Here is a 26,951-nt window from a genome sequence, read left to right as displayed (position 1 = left end):
ATTACCTTGAGCGCACCATCGAATGCTGATGCAAAAACAATCAACACTTTGGAATAATTAGCGACTTAGCTGCATGATGACACGATGTCATTTTTCTATGCAACAAGAAGTTGTGGGTTTGTTATGGCTTTGAAAAGATGCAGCTGTGTAATCACTGAGAACAGAATGGGTGTGAAAACAAGGCTGTGAAAACATCGGCGACCTATTTACAGCCAATGTTATTAGAGGACTTATTTGCATATGAAGTAATGTAGAATCATGCCTATATGAAAACGATGTGTTTGATGGTACTACTCATTCAAATACTAACTGACATCACAGTCATGATCATTAGCTTTTTCTTTGGAATGCTGCTGTGAGTCAGAAAAAAAAATGCAGTTTTTTTTCTTTTGCATATATAATATTTTTGTTCCATTTGCTGGCCTTCTCTGCTTGTGATGTGTTATTTGCCAACCTGCATGTTTTAACAGCTAACAGCAAACAGAGACTCAGGTGACGTTTTGCTCTTTTTCTTTGCTCCTCTACAACATAATTTTCCTCGGCTGCTTCTCCACAGATGACAGGAGTCTTTCCATAGCGTAAAGCGATTTCTGCCCCTTTGTTTGATCAACTTCCAAACACCATAATGCCCTGTGTGCAAATGTGATTCAGTGTGTTGAGTGACTACTTTTTGTACTGCAGTCACAACAGGACGGTTTGTTATGTGTGACAGTCACGTCCCCGATAATGTAGAGATGACCCTCATCAACAACAGGGCAGTGTTTATTGTGGCATTAAATGTTTGTGTGTGTCTCATGGACTTACGTAGTAGAGTTGATGGTGGTGTATCCAGAAGGACACTCTGGAATACAGGCCCCGTTGTGGATGACGTATTCGTAGCAACCCGTCTCCCGGTCCTGGTTGAACTTCTTGGTCTGCTTACACTGGTTGTGGAGCTCCTACATTAAAAAAAAACAAAAAAAAAAAAAAACAACGAACCCACATATTAAACACATTCAACATTTTAAAAGTCTATATTTCAGCTCAATATCACACCAGTTAGCCTTAAGATTTCAGTGATTACCAACCTGGCAGAAGGAGAAGCTGACACAGCGCCAGCCCCTGAAGACGTAGTATCCAGGAGGACACTTCTCTACGCAGGTGTTCATATGCTGGAGGTTCCTGCAGGCCACGCAGCTACTCGCGTTACCAGGCTCAGAACAGCCGCCCAGGCACTGGTCATGGCAGCACCTGCCCTTAAGGCTACATGCACCATGCTTACAGTTGTCCAAGCACACTGAGGAAAGGCAGAAGAGGAGAAAAAAAAAAGCAAAGAAATGGTCAATATCAATTTTGATACATGTTTTATTTTGCCCCCCACTTGCCATTATGACTGTATTTGCAACTAATCCTGATTTATATGGCATCTAGAGACACATGGGAGACCAGTGGGACTTATCCAGATGCAAAGTAACAAAATCACAAATAAAAACTGTATTGGGTCTCTGCTGGTCTCATTCACTCTGCCGAGCAGCTAAAGGCCCTGACACAGCAGGCAGACCGCAAAGAACTAATAGCGACGAAGACCAACTGCCACGTCGACTTTTGTCTTGGCCAAAAAGTTGCACTTGAACACACAGCAAAGACTACAGCCGACAGCCAACCACCACCTATGTCCTGGCCATGTGTGAGAGGAAATAACTCACCATGCCAGCAGGCGGCAATAGTCTGTTGTTATGATATGAGAAGACCATTATCACATAGCGGTTTATCACCACTCTTAATATAGGTACTTCTAATCGAGAATAATTCCTGATAACATTTTGAAAATGGCACTGGCATTTCCTGAACCTATGTCAAGAGCTGGAGTTACATGAAACCCCTGAACAGCCAATCACAGTGATTCCTCCGACCGACGGCAATTCAACATGCGAATCGGAACATGGCTGTATGAGCTACACACAGGTGTTCTTGGTAAGATCTTGTGGTTTTTAATGTACACACGTGATCAAAGAATAAATGAAAATACACTGCCATCGTAGGGGATACAAGCCTATTATTTGACCCTCACTATTTTACACAAACACACATGATTAGACAAAAACTAATTAACACACAATCAAACCCCCTCCAGCTCTACAGCTGTGATTTACATGCAAAGATGCAATTGGAGGACTACTGATTGCCTCACCTAGCATCCACCAGGGAGTCAGTGTCCACAATTTAAGGCTGATGGCCAACAGCAGCTGTCTGCAGCGCCATGGAAACAACCTTAATTGCTAATAGGGTGGACATTATATGTCATTGGCTCATGTCAGGATTCATTTGACCCTTAAAAGGAAACAGCATTCGGTGAAAGCAGCCGAGTGTCAATTGTGATTGGATTAGCAGACAGGTTTGACCAGTGCCCTGTAATGATCTAATAAACCAGCTGTTACTGCCTTGTCCGAGGCGAATGGAGACTCATTAGATCTAAGCCCCTATAAGGGGTTGGTAAGAGTTTACTGATGCTGGAGGTTCGTTTTTAGTCTAGCATCCACTTAGGAGGGTAAAACATCTGCCACTGAAAAAAAGGCAGGTAAAACGAGCAAACTTTAAGATTAGGAAGCCGTTTGTATCTTTAGTAAACAACGTACGCTTCTTGTGCTGGCTGGACTCTTGATTTCAATCAAGGCAGAGTCCATCAGTAAACAAAAAAAAAAGCATTTAAAAAAAATCAGAATTTTCACAGTTAATCTTTACTTTTTATTTCTTGAATTAATTGGAGAAACCAGGAATATATCTAGCCTGTCCACGACCCTGTGTATAAATCACAGTCTCTCCCCGTGTTTCTCACTATACTGTCAACTCTGGTATCATGGGCTAACTGAATCAAAGAGTATCATTGCAAGAAGCAGATGAGCTACAAATATTTAAAGGATAATTTGATACTCTTTACCTCTTAGTAGGTTAACATTTACTTTATCAAAAAAAGAAAGATTCCACACTATATACTGTATTTGGATGTACTCCCATGATATTCAAGTTATCCTTAATATAAATAAACTCAAATAACAAAGATGGTTGTTGTCGTCATGGTTCCCTAGCAGTTACAAAAAATGGAAGAAAGGAGGTTTAGTGAGGTACACTATTAGCTTAAAAGTGCAATGGGGGCACTGTATGCCAGCCTTCTGTGGATGCCCCCTCTGTGAGGACATCACATGAGCTCTCACTGCCATGAATACAGCTAGGACCCCTTCACAGGAGGGTTGCCCATTGTTTTGCCTGGGTAAAAAGCAGAGAGGACAGATGGGGTTGTAGCAGGGGGAGTGGAGGGTTGCGATAACAAGGCCGTAGAAGAGAACAATGAAGTAAGGGACAGGGGTTCAAAGCCACAGAGGAGGAGGATGATGACTGGCGGAGAAAAACGTTATCTCACACCTTCTGGGGTAGTTCATGTAGGGGTCTTCATGATATATTTTCTAAACTATACGCTTGTAAACCCAATGCTGCACACAGTCATCTCTGACCCAGAGAGAAAAATGCATAGCTCCTCTCCAGCCCTCCCCCTCTCATCTGTCTGCTGTGTGTGTGTGTGTGTGTGTGTGTGTACATGCTGTGACCACAGCATCACAGAACAGCGCAGACACAGCTTTGGCAGATCCAGCTCCGGGGATCCATGCCGGATTGCAGCTCCAGCCCCAGATCCACCCTCAGCTTCAGCCAATGTGTTAGCTGACTGGGGGAGGCAGCCATTCAATGGCCTCTTCCATGTCGGGGAGGAGAGACGCTCACTGTTAACCCTGGCCTTGCTGGGGCAGACAGGGGGCAGACGCAGCCAAGTAGCCAGCATGCCAGGGGAGTTGAATCTGCTGCTGCTGCTTTGGGTGAATTAGGCGAGCTTAAGACTAGAGCTCAGTAGAAGAAAAAGATAGCTGGAGCCTCTAAAGCAGCTAACATAATGTACAGTAATATAATAAATCAATGCACTACATTGGTGTTTTGTCCTCTTTTTCAGGCATTTTCTTTATTAATGCAATGTTTGTTCTGCTTTTTTCCTCTTTTGTTTCTGTCGGATCCAAGTATAGAGGAGTCCTACTGGAGCATAACAACATTAGTGCATCAGCGCTATTCCCCATTCTTCTCACACACCAGAGCCACGCTACACGGACGAGCTAGCTGCTATGCCAAACATACTCCAGTCAGCTCACTCATTCATTCATCTCCTCCTCCACTGCCCTCCTCTCTATCCCTCCTATCTGCCACAGCCTCACCCTGCACCACTATCTCTCCCTCTATCTGCCTGCCTGCCTTTCTAGGCCACTCTGCCCCTCCCACTTTCATTCATACAACGCCTTGTTTTGTTTTTATGCCGACTGGATGGGGGGGGGAGTAGGAGGAGCACGCGGTAGCATCCTGGAAAGCTTATCTCTCATTAAGCTAAACACACACGTAAACCTCACTATGTCATTGAATAATTTGCTCGGCACTTCCCTACACACACACACACACAAAAACACACACACACAGAGTTCCAGTAAAGGTTTTTAAAATGCAGAGCCTGATCAAAGGTGTGTTGTGTTTACCTTTCATTTGGCTATGGCAGTAAAGAACCCTGGCTGCTCCGTCCCCGGGGAAGGAATATGGGAGAAGCCAGGCAGCCAATAGCGTGCAGCCACACATGGCAACACTTCCTGCTCTTAACACATAAAAACCTTAAACCCTCCCCTTTAATTGCCAATGTTGTCTACAGGCCGGGAACAATAACAAACACGTTTTTACCCCAGAGCCATTTACTCAGGAGAACACATGGACACACACGATCCTCCAACCCTCTTAGAGACACACACACACACACAGACACACACAGACACACAGACACACAGACACACACACACACACACACACACACACACACACACACACACACACACACACACACACACACACACACACACACACACACACACACACACACACACACACACACCTGCTGGATTCACATTTACTATATTTGGCCACAGTGGGAGTCCTAAGCTTCAAAAGCTTTGCTATAAATGCTTAGAGTGATCTGATGTAAGACATTCACCCTGAGAGAGTAGAGGAGAGAGACAGGGGGAGGGGAAGGAGTGTAAACAAAAACAGACTGATTGCTTGGAGGCAGGGGGCAATACTGCCATCAGAAACATCAACATACATACATAAATATGAGACAGCGCACACTTACACCAATACAAACACAGTAAGGCAAAAAGAATAATAACAGGGGGGGAGGAAAGCGGGGCAACAAGGTGAGCTGAGAGAGGGTTGGGTAACAGATGGTTGAAAAAAAAGAGTGAGGTAAAAGACAATTTAAACAATTTTCTACACATGCTTAAGGTTAACATTAAGTTGGCTATTAGTTCTCATTGGATAGATTATCTTCACTTAATACATCATTACCAAACCAAGATCATGTATGTACAGCGCTGAATTGACCCATCCCATTATAATAACCCCTGACCCATTCTACATTGTTTGTATTGGCAAGAGGTAAATGTAGTAGATAGAGAGTTGAAATAAGCAAATAAAGTGGGATTAAATACAGTGTCATTTGATGTCACAATAATGAGTGAAATGTGTCCCTTTTAATGTTTAATGTTTAAAGTAAAAACCTCACTGGTAAATCCAGAAAGTTTCCAGATTTTGTTTTTTATATCAGCTGTCATTTTTTATACAAATTCAAAATCTGAGTCTTTCTGTTGACCTTCTGAAGGTGTATCTCTGCATCCTTATGACACAAAATACTGTATATTGTCCACTACCATTATCATATTTCTTCTAGAGCCTTCACATGTTATTGTTAAGGTAATAGTTTGGCCAGATAGGCAGGATGTCCCATGTCATGAAAGCAAAAAACTCTAATAAGTTCTTGCGATCACTTTCAATGAATGAAGCAAATACAGAGATAACAGCCAGGAATAACATTCTGAAAGAGGAGTATCACCACATCTCCTCCCATTATATCATCTCTATTTATATAATCCTATAAGGCTGTCACCAAGACAATGACGGTCATGACACTGTGTGGCGTCAATTTACGGAGTGTGTATGACTCACACACTGTTAACTGAATCCAAAACAGTAAATGTTTGGAGAAGACGTTTATGCGCGCTCTCTCAGTGTTGAATGGAGACAAGTTTTTTAGCAGGGACTGATCTTAACAAATAAAAACACTAATAAGGGGGGGGGGGGGGGGGGGGGGCAGAGCACCCTGACCACAGATTAGTGCTTGTTTTAAACTATTTGTGTCTGTCTCCAATTGGCCTAAATAACCTTGACTAAATTACGTTACTGATGACTTGATTCGGCTAAAAACAGAACAGGTCTCGTCTCACTCACGCATGAACAAACAGTGCAACAGTCTCTTTATAGTGTTGTTCCTTTTAAGCTCCGGCTCACTTCAAGCTGGCAAACCTCCCTCACTTGAACAATCGCTGACCTTCCCTTTAAAGGCTGGTCATGGACAATGGGAAATTTATGAACAGATGGCAAAAGATTGTGGATGACCAACTCGTGTTGCTCATTTCAGTTTTGTTTAAAAGGTTTTATATGTCAATAATTATTAATCAAACACTTCTTCTCTCTTCGTCACACACATGCAGATGATCTCACATATCATCTTCCACATATCTGCACACTTGCCTCAACATGTCTACTTTTCCCTTACACAAACAGACGCATTCTGTCATTCTCCTTATATTAGTTATTAGTAACTAGGCTGTGCACATTCTAGTATCAAATCTATCCCACCTCTCAGAACCATCAATATGACAACTGTATTTTACAGGACATTACACCGACTAGGAGCTAGGTGTAAGATTGAAGTTATAACTTGTGCCTATGTTGGAACTATCTCAGCAGTTGGGACACCTAAAATGTAAGTAGAGCGTATACTCCAATGTAAGTTAGAAGTTGCGTTCAAACTAGGTTATGTTTGAACTTACAGCTGGTGCAACCCGGTGCTGGGTATTTTAGAGTGCCATATATTAAATCTGTCCATGGTTAAAAAAGCCCACATGCCGTGTATGACCTGTGCAACAGCTTCCACCATACTCCCCAAGGGGACAGTAGGTTACCACATTGCACTTCAGCTGCAACTGTCTTCACTGTCATCACAGTCGCATGAAACCAGCAAAATCTAGATTCCAAAACATCCGAGTTCCTGTCTGCTGCAGCCCTGTCCGGTCATATCTGTCCAAATAAGTGTCAAAAAAACATTATTTTCATGTAGCTTAGCTCTCTGTTGACAGCTGCTTCTTTCGATGAATATTCAGTGCCGGGTCACAGAGAGAGCAGCGACTTATAAACATACAAGAATCTACACAGACATGCAGACTAACAAAATAAAAGCCTGAATCGGACTTAATGAGCATGGTTTTCCTCCCTCCTTTTTTCTGGCTGTTCATTGATTTCCTTGTCTGTGTCTTCCTGTGTGCCGGCTGGCCCTGCTGGCCCATCTTGTTACCATGGAGATGAGTCCAGACAGAGGCTGTCTGCAGTAATTAGCCGCATGCTCCCAACAGGCATTTTCTTAGATTCTCCTTTAGTCATCATTGTGTCTTTATAACATAAAGCAACACTCTCTCCATCTCTCTTTGCTTTTAAGCCTTGCACTCTACCCGCCTCCCTCTGACTTATTCCCCTCTGTTGTCTCCCCCTCCTCTACTCTTTACCTTCAACTGACCCCCCCCCCCTCTCTCTCTCTCCACCTGTCCCACCCAGCCCCAGGTGACAAATCTGCTTCTCAAGCCACTATATCTCATTACAGATGCTGAAGTGGGAGCTACAATCAATAAGTCCCCACTGATGGTCCTTCTCGCCACTCCCTTATTCTTCTCTCCTCCGACAAATCTTTCCTTACCCCCCTCTCATACATCCCTCCTTGCTCACTGCCACATTTGCGCCAGCATCCCTCCCTCTTCAGCCCCTCCACCGCCAAATCCTTCTTTTCTCCCCTCCTTTGCACCATCGCATCTTTAATTCTGTCACACTGCCACCAGCCACAGCATTTGCTGCTGGCTGCACTTTTCATGACATCTAGACGCAAAAATGAAACACACACACACACACACACACACACACACACACACACACACACACACACACACTGCTGCAGTCAACAGACATTATCTCTCTCCTTTTCTCTGTCACACACAGAAATAAAAAGCCAAATGTAGATAAAAACAGCCGTAGATAAAACTGAGATCAAGTCTTTCTCTCTCTCACACACACACACACACACACACACACATACACTTGCATTCACGCAGAGAGTCCAGCACGTTTTGCTGACTAAACGTTTCAGTGACAGTGGGAAGGTGATGGAGAGAGGCAGAGGGTGAGCATCCATCTAAAAGCAAGACACCTGCATCACCAGCATCATGATTTCCCTTCACATCACCACCAACGAGGATCACTCATACCCACGCACGCACCAACAACAACAACAGAGCAGGGAGGAGTCTCTTTGAAGTAGTTGTGGACTAGATTGTTTGATGGAGAGGCATGACGCTTTGCTGGACCAATAAAAAACTACCTGTGTGAAAATAAATGAAAAGAAAATGTTTGGACACTTGGCCAATGAAACCATCATTTAGTTCCAACTTTTACAATTGCAAAGAGGAAATTAAATGCCTGAATCATCAAATAACTCTTTAACACTATTTTCAATGTCTGCAGCATGAACGTTATATACAGCCACGGGAAACACCCACAGCCATAAAGAGCTGCAGACAGGGATTTGACATCTTCAACTGTGGTCTCCTGAGTGCAGTTTTATGGATTGTGTTTGTGTGTACATAAATACCCCCTTCATCACGGTAATTTAATCAGCGGGGTGAGTGGCAGTCCAGTCATGACTTAGGTGTTTTTAAACCTTCCCTTTCAGCCTCACTGGCACATTATCTCCTCACGGGAAGAGAGATGGTGAGACAGGAAAAATCTCCATCAATGCACTTGCATCGTCTTCATTTGGCACAGACTGAATCATTTTCTTTCTCTCTTGTTTTCTTACTCCATCTTTTTTGTCCCCTTCTCCTGCTTCTGGTTCCCCTTCACTCTTTCCTGGATTTCTTATGTTTCAGGGGCTTTGAGTTCACGTCACCACTGCGACTGAGAGAAGGACTACTCAGGCAACACTTTAACCTGGGAGTGTCGCTACATCATGTGTTCACTTGGATTTGTTTTTAAAAAGACAAAGATAAAGGATATTCTTTTGGGGAAAAAAAGGACAGCTTCACTAATTGAGAATAGCCAATAGATATTTAATCCATTAAAAAAGGAAACATAATGAAAGGATGGATCGATTTGAATATAATTCTAAAAAATGTTCCCCTACAAGGAGTTTCTTTTCATTTTTAGAGTTAAAATTCTTGGCCATTGTTTTTTTAATTGGATGGGACAGCTAAAGAGGGATAGGAAATGTTGGGAGGAGAAGAGACGCAGTAAAGGGCCAAGGTCGGAGGATTTGAACCCATGGTCGCTGCAACAAGGACTATAGCCTCTGTACATGGGCTATCCAGCGTCCCTTCTTTTCATTTTCACTATAAACAAAACTGTCACATAGATGAAAGAGGGGCAAGCTACACAGATGCACAGGGACAGACGAAGCTGTAGCCACACGTCTGACTCTTCGGATAGGAGATGTCATTGTTGTTTAGGTAAAGGCTGGAGAGAACAAACAAAATCCAAATCAAGAAACTTAAGAAGATGAAATCGGGCAAATAAAGACAGAAAGTGTAAAGTGTTACCCTCCTCGATACACAAGCTCTTTGCTCCTGTGTTTGTGCAGGCCAGCTGCACTGAGCTTCGGGCACAGTGTGGAGGCCAGGGAGGGATGGCTGCAGTGCAGATGCTAGCTGCCCTATTTCATATTCAAAGCATAGCACGAAGCAGAGCTACGGTACACAGGCAGGCACACACAAACACTCATATGCGCACACACGCACATTCATGGTCACAGAGCGCAGAGGGGGGAAAAAACCTGACCATAAAACTTTCCTACAAATGATTGGATATTAAGAGGAAAAATTCAGATGGCAACAAAATGTTTTTTCTACAGAGAAAAAGAAGGAACAAATACCATATGTTGAATTCAATTAGAAATATTCTATCTGAACCTTTCTGTTCCTAGTTACAAAAAAAGCTATTTAACGTTTGGCCAGATGTCATTTTTGTGCCTGCACTGTCATTTCTATCAGACCTGTCTTAGCCCTCACTCCCACCTCCTCCGTCCATTCATATCCACCAAGGTCTCAGGAAGGCTTTCTACTCTGGAAGGAAGGAGGGAAACTCTCCATCATGACCAGGAGAAACAGGCATGTCACAAAAGGTCACAAACACACGTTTCCTTAATCGCATGTCCAAAAAAACACTCAAAAACAAAAATACAGTAACCAGGTCACATGTTGCAGACACGTGAGGCTTGAGTATCTTTCTTTTCTTCTAGGACAAGTGACCCACCCTTCCTACCTCTCAACCTCTGACCCTTAGACTTGATAACAACAAAGGTGTTGTTACTATTTCCTGTTGGAATTATATAACACAGAATAAAGGATATGTAAAGCTCTGGACATCAGAAATGTATTGTCGATACAAATTGGCTTACGTTTCAACAACAAGAATATTATGAAAGATACTCAAAAAATCTAAAACATGGAGGATAATATAGTCTTTTTTTTTTTTTTTTTTTTACTGATTTGAGCTCTAATCTTCTTCATCTCATGCTGAAAAAAGCCTTCGTTTGACCCTGCTGAGAGCTGTCTTTCCATTGGCAGAGTGAGTGGCCAAAACAGGCAAGAAGACCTGCCAGGGGTCTCCTGAGCCAGTGTGCAGGGACTGATCATGGAGAGTGTTAGTCATACGCAAAACAGTGTAAAGTCAGACTCAGGCTCAATTTGGGTCAAAGGAATTTCTGGGGGAACATTTGGCGATCTCTTTGCTCCTGCTTGGTCCTCTTTTTAGTTCATCCATCAATCTGAACCTATCCCTTTTTACATTCGTCCTGCACTATAACCAAAACTGGGTTCGGCTGATTCTAGGGAGAACAGGTCTTAAAGTCTATGAATCAAAGAGAGCCCTGCGAGATGTCCTTCATAATGTACATTTCCAAACGGACTCATTTTTTATAGGAATAAAAGTCATGTTTTAAAGGAGTTGGTGTGATTCAATCAATCATTACAACACCTCTCATCAACATGAGAGGGAAAGGTAAATGTGTGATCAGCTACTTGAAAAGTACTGGTTTCTTTTATGTTTCCTCCAAACTGAGTTAGAGAGACACCAGAAAAAACATAAAAAAAAAAAAAACTTAATTATCATCTTGGCTATCACATAATTAAAATCTTAGTTCCAATAACTGCCAGACCAAAGAGATTTGCCATGAGCACACACTATTAACTGCCGAGCATGTGTACGTACATGAGTCCCCTTTATGGGTCAATGTTATAAATGGATGCTTAGACTGATGTTTGGCCCAAATGATACATGTAGCAGCAGTTATGACGAGCTAGATGAGTCGTAAACAGATGCTTCCAACACCCTGGTCATACAGTGTGTCCTGACACGTCTACAATGGAGATGGGAGGGGGGCAAATGCAGCTAGGACAGATGTAGTACGTGACAACACGAGCCCGACTAAACATATCGCTACAGATACACAAGTGCAGTGAGCAGCGGATGGAGGGATGGGGCCGGGGCAGAAGGGTGAGCCTGAAAAAGGGAGGGAAGAAGCTGAAAGGAAGAGCCAGAGAAAAAAGGCTCCACACGAAGGATGATACAAGAGCAGAAAAAACAATGTTAAGGTGCAGCCACATGGCCCAAAGGAGGGAAGAAATTTGCAAAAATAAAACAGAAAAATTCAGACAGCATGTTCTGTATACGACTGTCCAGGGTAAAGAGCTCTCCATTCTTGTCTCCCTATCCCTCACTTACTCACTCTGATCAGTTTGCTTGACAAACACCCCTCCCCCCCAGGCTTGTTTTTCTCTCTTGGTACAGGAATTTGTGGGGCGTCTCCTCAAAAACAAGATTAAACAGTGGACACATCAGTTACCTAAGAAGGGCCATTAAGGAGAGGAGCAACCATTCAGGATCCCTCACACTAACGTTTTTATTTGTGTATAGTATTCCTCGACAGTGAGACTTAAGTAGCCACTTAACAGCTTCTAAATATAAAGTAGAATTACATTTATCAAACCATAATCCTTACTTGTGGTATTATAAGGATGTTAAACTGATACGCTTTGATAAGAAACATCCTTTTAATGCCTTACATGTTTGATGTATGTGTTTTTCAGGTTGAATTTTCCCATCAGCACACAGATCACCACATGTGAAAATCAAGACTTAACTGTACAGCAGTGTTGTACGCTACGTTATAGACAACCCTGTCTGAATTGAATCACAAGTGCTCAAAGAGAATATGAACATCTTTTTAGTTGTTCTAACTGGATATTAGCGCCAACCACCATTTCTCACTTTTCTGTCTCTCACGGCATGCTTCTGTCTGCAGAAGCTGCAAAGTGTGAGACTGTGAGTAAGAAGGAGGAGCTGCTTCTTCACTGTGAGGCCCAGAGGATGCAAGAAAAGAGAGCCTCTGATCATGCACAACATTTTATTTTATTGTGTGAAAGATTTCACATCAGAAGCAGAGAAGGCGTCTAGGCCTGTTGAGAAACTCCATCCTGTCTAAATTAAGTTTTTTAATGATGGAGATGCATTTGGCTGAACACCATCCAGAGGTAAATCAAAAATAAGAGGAAAGATACAGATCTGCTTGCAAGACTAAGTAACTGGGTTATATTTCAGAATCCAAAAAATTGAAATAATCTAAATCAAAATGAAACAAACACCTCGATAGTTGGTCATAGTATCACAAGTTCTCTGCAGAATCTGCTGCTTTACTCATTTCAAACCAAACAACTCCAAGAATAAAGATCAGATAAACTAAAAATATGAACCATAAAATCTCTTCAATTTGGAATAACATGTTTTCTCTCAGATTTACTCTTCTACAGGGCCGTTGGGGCTAAACCAGCTATAATCGACTTGATCTTACATTCTTAAGTGCATAATCAAAATGTGATACAATAATTATAGCAAACAGGCTAATAAAAGGAAAAAATATAGCTCAAGGTCTTTATTTACAAATTAACCCCATCCGGCCTCTGGCAGGGGACACCAGTGGATGAAGCCCAGCTTTATTTGAAAAACCTTCACTCACTACTGTGTTGGTTTGGCGATTGGACAAAATGTGGATACTGGAGGCAGAAATGAGAAAGAACTGTGTCCTCAGCCGGCCTCAGGCACACGGCCTCCTCTTTAAAAGGTCTTACTGAAAAACAACCCCCCTGGCTGAGGGATTAAAACAGCGGGGATGACTGCTGGAGGAAAAGGACCAACCACAAGAGAGTACCTGTTTGTAGCATGTGGCTGTATGTGTGCTCGCCTGTATGCACATACATAATGCATGTTAGTGGAGTATTAGGACAAAGGAATAAGGAGAGCAGCACATACATGAGAGAGAAAAAAAAAGAAGGGTGTCAGGGGACTAAAAAGCCCTGCCTATCCTTGGGGGTGCAGGTGTTGTCGACTGAGACCCCCCCCACTCCAGCAGAGGGGCAGCCTGGGTGAGTGGGTGGGTGGCACATGAAGTCTTTCACTGAAACACAGCAGCCAGACGTAAAGAGAGATACATAAAGAAGTACTGCATGTGCCTTATGAAAAGCTCTTTTTTTTTTTTCTTATCTCAGTTGCAGTGCGCTGTTGAATGAGAGTTAAAGTCAGAGTGCCCTCATGTCAAATTGTGTTTAACCTTGTGAAGCTTATAGAAGCTACATTCAGCATCATATCTGCAAAACAACCAAGAAGAAACCTGTGGTTACTGTTTGAGGGGGGCAACCCAAATCAAAAGCACAAATATATGTGGCCCTAATGGTACACTGAGCTTTCTGCCTTTGTGTATTTTGTCTACTTTTATATTCAGAGTATTCTTAAATGGAAGGTTATTGCTTCACCATCCTTTCTTCTGATGTGGGAAGAGGTGGACATTAACCAACCATACAGACGTATGGTCTGCAAGCCAGCAAGCTAGCTTTTTGCTTTCGCTAAAGTATTGTTAAGAACGTAAACGTGGTTGTGAGTCCTTCAAAATTGAAAACTGAAATTTTAGGGTAGGTTTGTGGGAAAATGTTGGTGTTGTTGAATGCAGTTGATCAGGGCTGTGATGTCACCTTAAAATCCTTTCTACAAGCCTTAACTGTACTGTAAACCAAACCATCCCTGAAACCAACGCATCAGTGTGAACACTGTGTACTACAAATACAACATCATTAAAAGACAACTTTAAACTTAAGTGTGTTTACCAGGTTTAGAAAAGGTTATACCTTATGTGTGTAAAATCACACACATTGAAGTTATTGACCCCGGGCAGACCAACACAAAGCGGCCTGGAGCTGATTTACACACATCCAGCAAACAATAAAAGACAGAGCTGGAATTTCATCTGTGGATGGTGCCAAAGCAAACACAGTAAAGCAGCTCAGAAAAGAAGATGCAGCCTGCAGCTCAGCTGGCTACTGGATGGCTGTTATTCTAAGAAATGTGTGTGAGGGAGGGAGAAGAAAAAATCCTCCACATGTGATGAGTAGGGAGTAGTTTCTGGAACAGCAGCATTTACACACTTGCATAGACACACAACAGCAGGTGTGTACTGTAGTGTAGGCTATATCTATCTGTATGGTTTTTTTTAAAGATTAAAGATAGTGAAGTATGTATTCAAACTGTGTTAATCCTTCTATTGTTTTAACTTGCTGAAATCACTGAATAACAAACACACCAGCACAAACTCCATAATGAGTATGAGCTCTGCAGCAACACCAAGTTTTTGTGGTCAGCTTCTAAATATGATCCATGAATTAACATCACAACACCACCGTGAAACAGATGTGATTCTCTGCCATTGGACGGGCAGAAGTAAACAGCCGTGTGCATGTGTGGATCTTTGTAATACGATTCTAAAAAGTAGAATGAGGGCTAAATTACATCAGAGCAGAAAGAAGGGTCTGGGCGGTCGGGGGAACAGCGGTTAACAGGAGACAGTAAACAGGTACTGGTGATTGATGCTATCAGCAGCCATAGCCAGCTCCTAGAACATGGAAGTGTTCACTGAAGGACCTGTTGACGGAGCTGTGTGTGTGGTGCAAACTTTATAGATCAGAGAGGGAGGAATCAGTTCTGTTGTTTCTCCTCCAGGAAAACACACCAGGAGAGTAAAACACTATTTCCTGTATTCTGATGTGATTTAATGCACCTTTATGTTATGACATTGTCTTTGTTTAAAGAAAACCCAAAGTAATTACTGATTATTTTTAACACAACTTTCTACTTTTGAGCTGCACTTTTATCTTTTTTACCTTTACAGACTGAGCCCTGAGTTAATATCTGTCCCTTCAAGTTTCAGTTTACTCACAGAAAGCCCTGGGACATGGTGTCTGGAGCTGCTGAGCTACCTGTTTTCTGTTTTACTGTAACTGCTCTTCTTTCTCAGTGATGGAGTGTTCTTGTTACCGTTTATACTGTCACTGTCTGCATTTGTATATTTGGATCCGCTCATATTCTTTCCTTTGTTACTCCTGGCCATTTTGGTGGATTTGTTTGTCATCCACCACTCTGTTTTATCTTAGTCGGTTGGTTTTTGTTGTCTGTTTGTGTATTTTGTCTTTGTTTTATTTTGTCTTTGTTTTATTTGTTATTTTTTTCTCTTTTGAATTGTTGTCAATTTTAATCATCATGTCATATTGTGAATTGTCTTCTGTTAGGACCCCCTTGAGAACGAGATGGTATATCTCAGGGGGCTTATCCTAATAAAATAAAATACTACTAAAAAATAACCTGAGCGTTGTTGCTAGCTTGATGTTATAAAGTCAGTGTTGCTTACCCTTTTCCTTTGCTTCAGTTTAAACAAAACCCGTATTCTCTCTCTCTCTCTCTCTCTCTCTCTCTCTCTCTCTGTCTCTCTCTCTCTCTCTCTCTGTCTCTCTCTCTCTCTCTCTCTCTCTGTCTCTCTCTCTCTCGGCTGAGCGTGCCTTCGGAGTTTGGCATTGGCATAAAGTATATTTTACATTTTCAGACAAAAACATTGGTGGGGACAATTCAGTGCTAGTTCAACATTGAAGGGAAACATTACCCTGAACCCAACCCAATTCTTTGTCCTTACTAAAGTAATTGTTTTTTTCTCTAACTGGTGGCTGAATTCATTTAACAAAAGTCCATCTTTAATCAATTTCGATTACTTTAAGGATCTTCTTTTTTTTTGCCATTTTCTTTAACCAATTGACAGTCAGTAAGACAAATGATCAACGCACTAATCTACCCCTAAAGAAGACGACATAGAAATCTGTGACTTTGAGACATAGAAATAGAATCAGAATAGAATAGAATAGAAAAATGACCAATTGATCACTCATCCCAGCCTGATATAATACAGTTTAATGTTTGAAGTATGCTGTACATTTTAGTTGGTAGATAATGTGGGATAAACTTGTTCATTTTAATTTGTTCTTCTCTCTAGTATGAACATTTTTATTATTGAATTTGACCACAGCTTGAATCAAACCTCTGCCAGCAATGACAGCACACGTTCCAACAGACCTGGCCAATAAGACACCGGGGGGCAATGCGGTCATCCAATCAGCCAGTACAGGCAAAGATTGTCATGCATCACCACGGATAATTCTCTGCAGTCCAGAAAAGCTCTATTGGCACATTTATCTCTGTCAGTGGCACACATGAGCCGCAGAGACTGGAGCATCTGTCTCAATCTACACATGCACATACTGTCCGCAGTATGGAGTTATGGAGCGCCAGACAGTCCCTCCTACAGACATACGTCCCGTCAAACTGAACCGAGAGCCCAGTTTGTCATCCAAGCTGTTCACCGCGTCCATCCCTCCATCACAGCGATCCAATTCTCAGGGGGGGTCGCACATACAAAACCAATCATGGACACACATACTGTACACCCACAGCCAAATGCTGACTTTGAACTGCATTTAAAGAACCTCCGGGGTTGTTCAGGGGTTCACGCTGCCATTGAAACTAAACTAAACTCAAGTACTGACCCTTCTTTCCACAAAAATACTAATACAAATCAAACACTACATCAATGACATGTCAACAAGAAATAAATCATGTATTTTTTCATGAATGTAAGCTAATTGGTGTTTTGGAATCAGCTTAGTGTGGCAGTATTGTGTACTTTGCATTTTCTAGATATCTGATCGTTAATTACCTGTTTTCAGTTGATTTTTGTTACATACTTGTTTTATCTGTGCCTTGACTGGCAAACGGAGCGAAACCCAAATACCATATTTTTGGAGGCCAATAAAGATACAGTTTATCGGTACAACTGGTTTTTCAGCATTGGGTCTGCAGATGAACTGGTGTTGCTGTCATGTGTCTGCTAATGTCCTCTGATCCTCCTTCATGATTGATATTCATTACACTGTGGTCACATGCTGCCCATGCACCAGAAATACTGTGGGTCACATTAACCTAAATTCTGCATTGGGCAAGTCAAGTGTTGGTACAGTATTAACTATAAAAGGGACAACTGACAGCACATGACAGCAAAAAAATATTTTAAAAAAATATTAATAAATAAAAATATTCCACTCATTCTCAGTCAAAATACAAATCGAATGAGGAATAGTCAGATGATGTATGAGGTGTCAAACATGTACACATGAACATAGGTGCACCACAGTTCATCCAAAAACACCAGCAAAACACTGCAGCGAGACTCATTTATATCATGTGAGTGAGATAGTGTGAGGAGCAGACAGCAGGGTGCAGTGTGTGCGGCTGACAAGCTGCGAGCAGAGCGCTGGAGCAGAACCTTATTTAGCTGCAACAATGCCATCACAAGGCCCAGAGCAGGAGACACTGGAGAGAGGAGGCAGCAGCCAAGGCATGCTAAATATTAGCTGGGCTGGACGTCATTCTGCCTGGTTATACAAACACATGCCTCGTAAGAAACTAGCTCATGTTCTATATTAAGGACAAGCTATGGGTGCTACTCAGTGTCATCTCCAATACATATCAGGCGGCGCACTCAACAGAACTACAGGTTTGGATTTGAGTGCAGTGGCGAGAATTGGCTCCATTTCTTTGTCTTGTGCAATTCTAAATAGAGTTTGAGTTTGGATGCATTAATAGAAACATGTGAAAATGCAACATTGGGTTTTTAAGAGCCATCTGTGTTCACTTTTTCTTTTTCTTAATGTTTAAAGATGAAAAGAGTCATCTTATTTATCAGAAAAAGTTATTAAAAAATGACATTTTACTTGCAGTCCAATTTTACGCTGCTGTCTTTGACTAGTGTTGTAGTTTGTTCTCTTGTTTACAGTTTTCTGAAGTTGGGAGGAGCGACACACCCCCCATTCACACATTATGAGAAGACACAAACATGGTAGCATGCAGTAACACATGTCTCTGCAGCCAAAACTGTGCAGGAGAGGGGAGACAATCAAGAGTTAAAGTCACTAAGCAATCAGAAATTACATATGAAACTGTATCTGATACAAACAAAAACAAGAATTCACACCGTTGCCAGAAAGCTGTAGACAAACATTTTGGGACCAATCGCATGGTGAGTAACTCAAATGCGCACCAATCGCAGGCACACACACTGCCAGGGCGGCCATCTTTAGTAACAGGAGCCAGAGCTGACAAGTTTGGTCTAGGATTTTGAGGCCCAGAAATTCCTGCATGTCTGCATACCACAGTGTGTGAGGGGAAGGAAGAGGGGAAGAGTGAGAGAGAGAGAGAGAGAGAGAGAGAGAGAGAGAGAGAGAGAGAGAGCACAAACCCAAGGAACAGAGGGAATGAAAGGAAAAAAGGAGAAGGGAGGGAGAGGAGAGGGAGGATCCTACACATAAGGTGGAGCGAAAGAACAAGCAGGGAAGAGAAATGGAGGGAGAGAAAAAAAAGAAACAAGGAAAGACCACTTATCTTTTTATCCATATTGTTCTTATCATGTCTGACACTTCTGGGGCTTTACCACACAAAATTGAAACTATAAGCAGAGCCTTGAAAGTGTAGTCAGAGGAAAGATTGAGAGTGAACAATCGTCCTGTACAACAAACTTTAACTACATATCAATTAAGTCTGTGGAAGAGAGACAGAGATGACAGTGGAGCAGCAGCGGCCATTTTCACTGCAGACTCATAACTGTCACCACTCTCATATCATCAAGGGATACATTAGGTCAAACAGAGAAAGATTATCACAGCATTTTATATCCTTCTTTCAAACATATATGACCACTCAAGCTATCAGGAGATGGCACTGGTAGCCAAGGGTTTAAAGCTTTTTACAACAGCGTTGTCAAATGACAAGACCGTTCTGACTCGACCAGGACAGACGGCAGGAGAGAGAAGTGTTTTAAGAGAGCAGCCAGACTGAGGCCAGACCAAGGTAACAATAAATTAACTTTCTCATGTTTTTTTTCTTTTCAAACTAGAGTTTAAATAAAAGTTCTCAATTCTACTGAGTTAGTCTCAGTGATACGCAAATTTCACCCGTGTCACACATTCTGACGCTTTACTTGAAATATTTCGTATCACATTGGTTTCACTACAGAAAGCAGCAACAAGCAGAACAAGGTGCAAGTCGAAGAGGTTCCAGTTTTTCAGATTGAAGCTTTGCCAATCTGTGTGCTGATGCCAACAGTACAGGGGCGACGCAGACGCTGAGCCATGCAGCAGAAAAGACAGGAACCGAGGTTCCGTGATAACTAATTACCTTATGGCACTTTTTTATTACTACGGGAGATAATAGATTACAATGAGATCTATGACATTTGATGCCAAAGCTTGCTCGACTATAAATGCAGTAGAAAAATACCGAAACTGAGCCACAAGTAAGATTTAAATCTGCTCCAGAGCTGAGCGAGTATACTTTTCCATTTGAGATGTTAGATACCAATCATCTCATGCCACTTTTGCAGCATTTGTGTTCCTGCTACCAGGTAAAAACTCTGTAAACACGCACCTGTCCATGTTCCACTTGGGCACTTCCTTTCTTTGGGAGCCCTCCTGGAATTTGTGTGTGTGTGTGTGTGTGTGTGTGTGTGTGTGTGTGTGTGTGTGTGTGTCCATGTCCTACTCTGTAGTTATGGCCAGCAAATGGCCCATTGGTTTCTGACCCCCGTCATCACCTCCAACCTCAATAGGTCAGCCCAGGGTCACATTCTCCCGATAATACGAGTATGCATCTGTCCCACCACCCATACCGAACCCCCTCCCCTGAGCCTGGTGTTGCTAAAATGGCCTTAAATAGATAAGAGGTACTCCGGACTGTACCATTTAAGCCTGAATAGGAGAACTGATGACCATCAAAGCTCCTGTTTACTGAACATTATACTCTATGGTCAGAAACAAAACACATTCTGGGTAGGGCTGCGCTGCGCTCCCTGCAAGGCTTTTTAGCACTGAGAGAATTCTATTAAGGGGTTCAAGGAAGAGGTCCTTTTCTTGAAAATCAAGGACACTACATTCAGTGAAGTGAGCTTTGTCTGGACAGAACTAAATGGAAAATGTTTGGGTTTCGAACAAAATTCAAGTATGGGGAGGTCGTGCGATGGGGGAAGTTTAAATCAGGAAAAAGAACTTCAATAAAAACAAAGATGATTTGTATTGAAGGCTTCTCGTGTTTCTGGTGGACTGTTCTCGCACGGCCAGATGATCAGGGTGTACACAAAACATCAAGACATAACAATCAGAAAGCAGAATAATCATTTTTCAAGTGTTAGGTGTAAGATGAGAATTAACTCAACAACCCACACACTGCCAAGAACACATTCCCAACCTGTGGGAAATGCTGCTTTCCCAAGAAGGTGATGTAACGACAAAGGTTCTTGCAGATTTCAAACGTCCAAACATCGCCTCCCAGCCCCTTCAGGGGAGCCGTGATACCACCTCAAAGCAGCCGTGAAATTCCAAGTATTTGACGGAGCATAAGCATCACATATTCCAAATACAGTACATAGTAGCACTGGCTACAGACGAAGTTAAGCCCCGAACACATGGTTCTGAGATCTCTGTGCCGTTTGAGCATATAGAGCCAGCAGTGTTGTTTCATTAAAGGGATACTTCACCCGTTGAAACATGAATCTGTATTGACATTGGGTCATATATGTAGTAGAAATGTGAAATTAATTTTGAAGTTGGTGCCTTCTTGGCCGAGAAAAGGCAGAAAGTGTATTTTTGGCTCATGTGGATGAAACACACCAAATCCCAGAATGCACAGCACCGCAGGCCACTCCCACTAAGGTCCTCTACTTACAGACATATTTACTTCAAAACATAAGGCCGTTTCCTCAACTGATTCCGAGATTTAATCCAGAAGGAACTGGCATCTTGGAAATTCCTGGCAGGAAACAGACTCTATGTCTGTGTCCATAGGCAAACAGTGAGAGCACCGACACTACCATTCCGCCCCAGCTCGAGCCGGCACCTGCTCCTCGTCCTCACCGCCGCCGACAGCCAGGCGTTATGTCTCGGCCGCTGAGCTGGCAGCAGCCGGTGGCGGCCAGCAATACAGCCGTGAGACGGTTGCTGCCGACAGGCCAGTCTTATGTCACGGCTGCTATGGCCAGTGGTGGCCCCGGAGGCCAGCAGCCGCAGCAGCCAAGACACAAGACCGGCCTGTCGCAGCAGCCGTCTTGCCACTATATTTATATTTTTGAAGTAGCCCTTTAAGTTAGGATGTGCCAGTAAAGACCGTACCTGCTTTTCCTGAGCTTATACATCCCTACATGTTGGGCTAATGTTTGTTAAAAGAAGGACTGTCTTGTATCTTCACTAATAAAAGTACCATTCATTTAGGCAGCTTCATGACTTTGGATTTCATACAGCACACATCTTCTGTAGGTATAAAGTTTCACAATTTACTGAATTAAACAAATAAAACAGTGTGCAATCATCAGTAGTATACATTATGATCAGAGGGTTTGAGTATGCTCTGATAGTTGTTTTTGTTCAGAGTATTGTGTATATCTAGGAAGGGTTATTTGAGGAGCATGATCTGTAAGACTGAAAAAGTAGGGGATTGTGCTTGTTGTTTTTGTCTCCAACATACTGATCATTTTTGTTGTGCACAATTTGTGTTTTTAAAAATTAGTATTTATTTTCATGTCCTTCTAGTACCCCTGAATGTCAGTGCTGCGCTTGTGTTTTTCAGTTGAAATGTCAGCAATCGTCACAAAACAAGACGTGGTGTTACTGTTGATCGGTTTTCAAAAATTGGATCACAACCCCTTGAGTTTTTCAAAACGATGATTAAATGAATTCATAATGTAATAAACATTTGCAGCCGTGTCACAGTGTGGCATCTGTGTTGGGAGGCTTGTATATCCTTAATGCTGCGATCCATTTATCTAAATTCTTCCCTTTACTTTTCTCTCACATAAAAAATAATATCCCACACATCCACGTTCTTCACTTGCCGCCAGCTTTCCCCAGGGCCCGGTTATATAGCTCAGCAGTAGGAAGTGCTCTGGACAAAGACAGGAAGTAATGAGGAAGTCCATTCACACAGCTCAGGCTCTAACAACCACTTGTCTGCCAACGCACTTTCCTCCACAGCACATACATGGATTTTCAGAACAAGAAAAAAAACCTTATGCACGGTTGTAATTTAATTATAACCTAATTTTGAAGGGTACATATGGGTGTATATTAGCTGACACGATTGAAATGTAAATTCTTAAAATAATGGAACGAAGAATGTTAAGTGTTCAGGAAAGACTTTCTCCTCCTCTGCACCTTTAGAAAAACAAACGGCAACAGTAGCCAAACATCTTGTTCCAGCATGTCTGTTATCCTCAGATAGCCCCCATCCTCTCCACAATAAAGGCTACTCACATCTCCATCAGCCAATAGCCTGCTGGAATAGTGATCAGCAGTGTCAGCAGGCTCTACTTAGCCTTGTGTGAACGGCTGTGTTCCACTTGGCTCTCTGCGTAAGTGTGTATCTGTTGTGCATTTCTGTATCTGATTGTGTGTACTGTTACACTTTCATATGTGCACTGTATTTGTGTGTTTGTGAGTGTGTGTGTATAGAGCAGGATGTGGGAGTGCCCATTCATTGATGAGTTGGGAGAGAGAGAGAGAGAGAGAGAGAGTTTTCCAGATCCCCCGGGGCGCCCGGCTAGCACTGCCTGCTCATACTGCTCTCAGTGTAGGAACAGAGCTGGTAGAGGAAATCACACACACACACACACACACACACACACACACACACACACACACACACACACACACACACACACACACACACACACACACACACACACACACACACACACACACACACACACACACACACACACACACACACACACACACACAGATAAAAAACTAAAGCCAGCTTATCAAAGTTAATTTGGATTTGTGAACAAGGATGCAAGCTGCCAGGCAGGAAAACACAAGTGAACGATTATTAACTCTCTCCCTCTCCATCTGTCCGTTTCAATCGTTCCTTCCATCTTCTCTTCCCCTCTCCTAAGTTGTAGTCTTTTTTTCTCACTCCTTCTCCCTCGCAGGATATTCATCCTAACACCATGTAACTCTAACACCAATGAGTGAGTGTGTGTTTGTTTGTGTGTAAGATACGGAAGCTGCAACGGAAAAGCTTTAACTATCGCAAACTTACAGAATTTGAGAGGAGCTTGCGGTGTCTTTAGCAACAACCAAAAGAGAGGTGAGTACAAATGTTAGCAGCTCTCTCTTCTGTGTATGAGTGCATCGCTGCAGGATCATATCGCTTTAATCAGACAAAAAAGGGATCACAGAAGGAAATGGGACCGAGTCATTAACTATCATTCAAGTGTTGGTACTCTTCTTTTTTCAATTTGAATGAACTAGGGGAAGGAAAAATGTCAATTTATTTCACTCTTTATTAACTTGTAAATTTGGAGTTAACTACTATTTATTTCTAATACTATCACATTAAGATAATTTTAATGTTTAACTGTGATTGAACATACATAGAGTACATATTTCTAGATACCAGCTGCAAAATCCTGATTCTGGATTATTTAAAATATCATATCAATATAAAATCTTACTATCTTAATGTGAAACTGTGATTTTAGCATGTTGAGGAACAGCTAATCAATTATTTTGGCTGAACAAAGCGCCCTTAAACTTCACACGTCGGTGAACCAAAAATGGCCGTAGGCGTATACTAACCTACACTCCACACTTCATGTCCCTAGTGTGGATGAACTACATTATTCAATAAGTACAGTGCATGCTGAGTGTTTTGTTTTCTTCTCAAAGTGAACAAGTTGTTAACTAAACCTTAAAACACGCTCCCAGGCAGCCGCTCGAAAAAAGACAGATCCACGTCAAAGTTCAACTCAATTATTTAGTGTAATTTTCAGATGATTTTCGGACGCTTTGAGACAAATATTGCAAATATGCCCTTAAGGTATTTAATGAATGTGTTCTCTGTGCGCCCTTATGGTATGCCCATTGCAACTGTTTCCCACCAGAGGGGAAAGAGAATCTCTGGGTGCTTGCGAGTGTATGTGTGTTGTGCCTACAGGTGATTGGCATGTGGTAGGCATGCAGGAAAAATATCAAGCCTTCACCGTCCAGATGGAGAGAGAGAGAGCAGTGACTCATATGTGCCAAGGTTGTCGGCTACACAAGTTGGATTTAACGAAGCATCAGAGTGTGCACAGTAGCTCCTATGATCGTTCTCACAAAACGCACGTGCCACATTTGTAGTTTATAGTGTTTATTTACACTCTACTATAACCTGAAAATCACCTTCTACCACCAGCACATCACAGAGTGTGACCTGCAATTTCCACATTGTCTGTGCGCGCTGCGTTCAGTCCGCACCGAAAGATAGAGGACGAGTTTGAGTGAGAAGTGAGTCTGGTAGCAACCTGAGCGGGGAATCTCGGGACAGCGAAGTGTTTTTGTTTGGTTGTGGGTTCAGGCCAACAGCACGCTCTATTGAGCTCTACCATCCTTAATACTTTTATTTTATTTCTCTCTTTAGCCTCCTCTGGCTTGGCTGGTTGAAGTGTATGTGTTTGTCTGTGTGTGCGTGTGGTTTTTTGAGTGTGAGTCCATGCGTGTGTATACCTGTGAGCAACACTTGAAACACCCAGTCATGTTTGTTTTGCTCTGTTTATTTTTGCTTTGCCCAACCCCTTCTCTTCCCTTGCTTGCCTCCTCATCTGGCCTTCATCTTCTCCACCCCAACTGTCCGCGGTCAATTGATAGGATGAGGAATAAAATACTCATGGATATATCATAAATCACAACGGAAATGTCATGAATGAAAATTTTAACATGAATACCTGTCTAGGACTAATCAGTAACTTTGTGTTAGATATTTATGTTTTCATATTTTTGGCCAGGGAGTTTGCACATACCAACTAAAACCATGATAATATACTTATGATGGATAAGTTATGCAACTGTCTTTTGGTAAGAACAAGTGTGTGTAGACGTATTCTGTTTGGATTTTATCAATGAAAACCTTTAAGATAAATGTTAATTTCTGTTGGGCACGTGTCATTTTTTTCTTTCGATTGGGTCCTTGAGGTTGCATGCTTTTTCTTTTTTTTTTTTACATACAAGTAGGGGGGGGGGGGGCTCCGAATAAAAAAAAAAGTTGTGAAACACTGCATTAATCCATCCATATTGGCAAGAGATTGTAAAAGGGTACTTGGGTTCATTTCTATATATTTTTGGTTTTAAGCAACAAAGCCATAACATGAAAATGGCTGCAGGCTACCCCACCAATGAAGGAAGACTAGACTGCTATTCTAAATGAAATACATTGTATGGAGAAACGGATATTTTCCCTGAGTTTTTAATTTAAAAAGTAGAAAACACTGGAAGAAATCGACTATTAGCTCTGAGGGATGTAACCTTCCACCTGTGTAATTCAACTCCTTACTCTGTCACCATATGAGGCCCAAACTTCTATCTATTCTATAGATACATCTCCTCACCCTCTCCTTCTACTGCTCAACTTTTTCGGTGATCTCTCCAACCAGTCGAGAATCCTGTTTTTAAAGTCAGACAGTGTCTGACCTGTGTTGAGCTCTGGCCTGTAGGAGGGTCACAGAGCCATGTCAAATGACGCACAGTGGCTTTTGTCACCGGGGAGCTGGAGCTGTGACTCCAGTGTGTGTTTGTCTGAAAACAAATACAGCAAACAACAAAGCATGTAGGCAGAGGCAAAATGAACTTTGACCTAAAAAGAGTTTTTTTTCCTCTTTGATTGTGTGTGTGTGTTTTCGTATGAGTTGTGAAAGCACAGTGATGGTGTCTGTGCCGCTGAACACCGTGTGCCAGGCCTCAGTAACAGATAGAGCCTTATCTAAACAGGAGATCCACTGTATGCTCCTTATTCCCTCGTTTTCTCATCTGTGAATATTACTCTTACTTCTGCTTGATCTGTACTTTCCACTCTCTTTACCTCTTATTTGCGTCATACTTGTGTGCTCAAATTCCAACAAGCAAGCTCCATTTGTGTATGTCTGTCTGTGTGTCATCTATAAATAAAGCTTCAACTTCTCTGTAAAAAAAGTGTGTTTTTTGTTCTCTATTATTTTTTTTATAGTAAATAATCTTGTACTATGAATATAATTTTTGTTATAAGTTTATAATTCCGATATGTGTTGGACTTCTTTACTTGTATCAAAACCAAATACACACATTCAATTAAGAGCCCACCACCATCTGATGATTAAAGGATTGTCTGCCATTCAGATTTGAGGAAGATTTGACTCATTAACCAGTGCATCACTTGTGTCATGAACTGTGAATCACTGCTCTCCACAACAACACCGGCAGCACTACCACCCTTGAAATGCGCTGTTGCACTACTGCACTACTGCAGTCCAGAAGAATAGCGAG

General features: G+C 42.1%; 1 protein-coding gene across 1 annotated transcript in view; it reads right to left on the bottom strand.

Annotated features, from left to right (window-relative positions):
• Positions 1-26,951, bottom strand: part of insrb (insulin receptor b) — a 75,138-nt gene that overhangs the window by 18,422 nt on the left and 29,765 nt on the right. The window contains exons 3-4 of the mRNA XM_061033544.1: positions 1,068-1,276; positions 805-938 (exon numbers count right to left, since the gene is read on the bottom strand). Of these exons, the coding sequence (XP_060889527.1) occupies positions 805-938; positions 1,068-1,276 (343 nt within the window). The remainder of the gene's footprint in view (positions 1-804; positions 939-1,067; positions 1,277-26,951) is intronic.

The sequence above is a fragment of the Labrus mixtus genome, chromosome 3 (genome assembly GCF_963584025.1).
Source record: "Labrus mixtus chromosome 3, fLabMix1.1, whole genome shotgun sequence".
NCBI classification, from domain to species: domain Eukaryota; kingdom Metazoa; phylum Chordata; class Actinopteri; order Labriformes; family Labridae; genus Labrus; species Labrus mixtus.
This window is presented reverse-complemented; position numbering and strand designations above follow the sequence as displayed.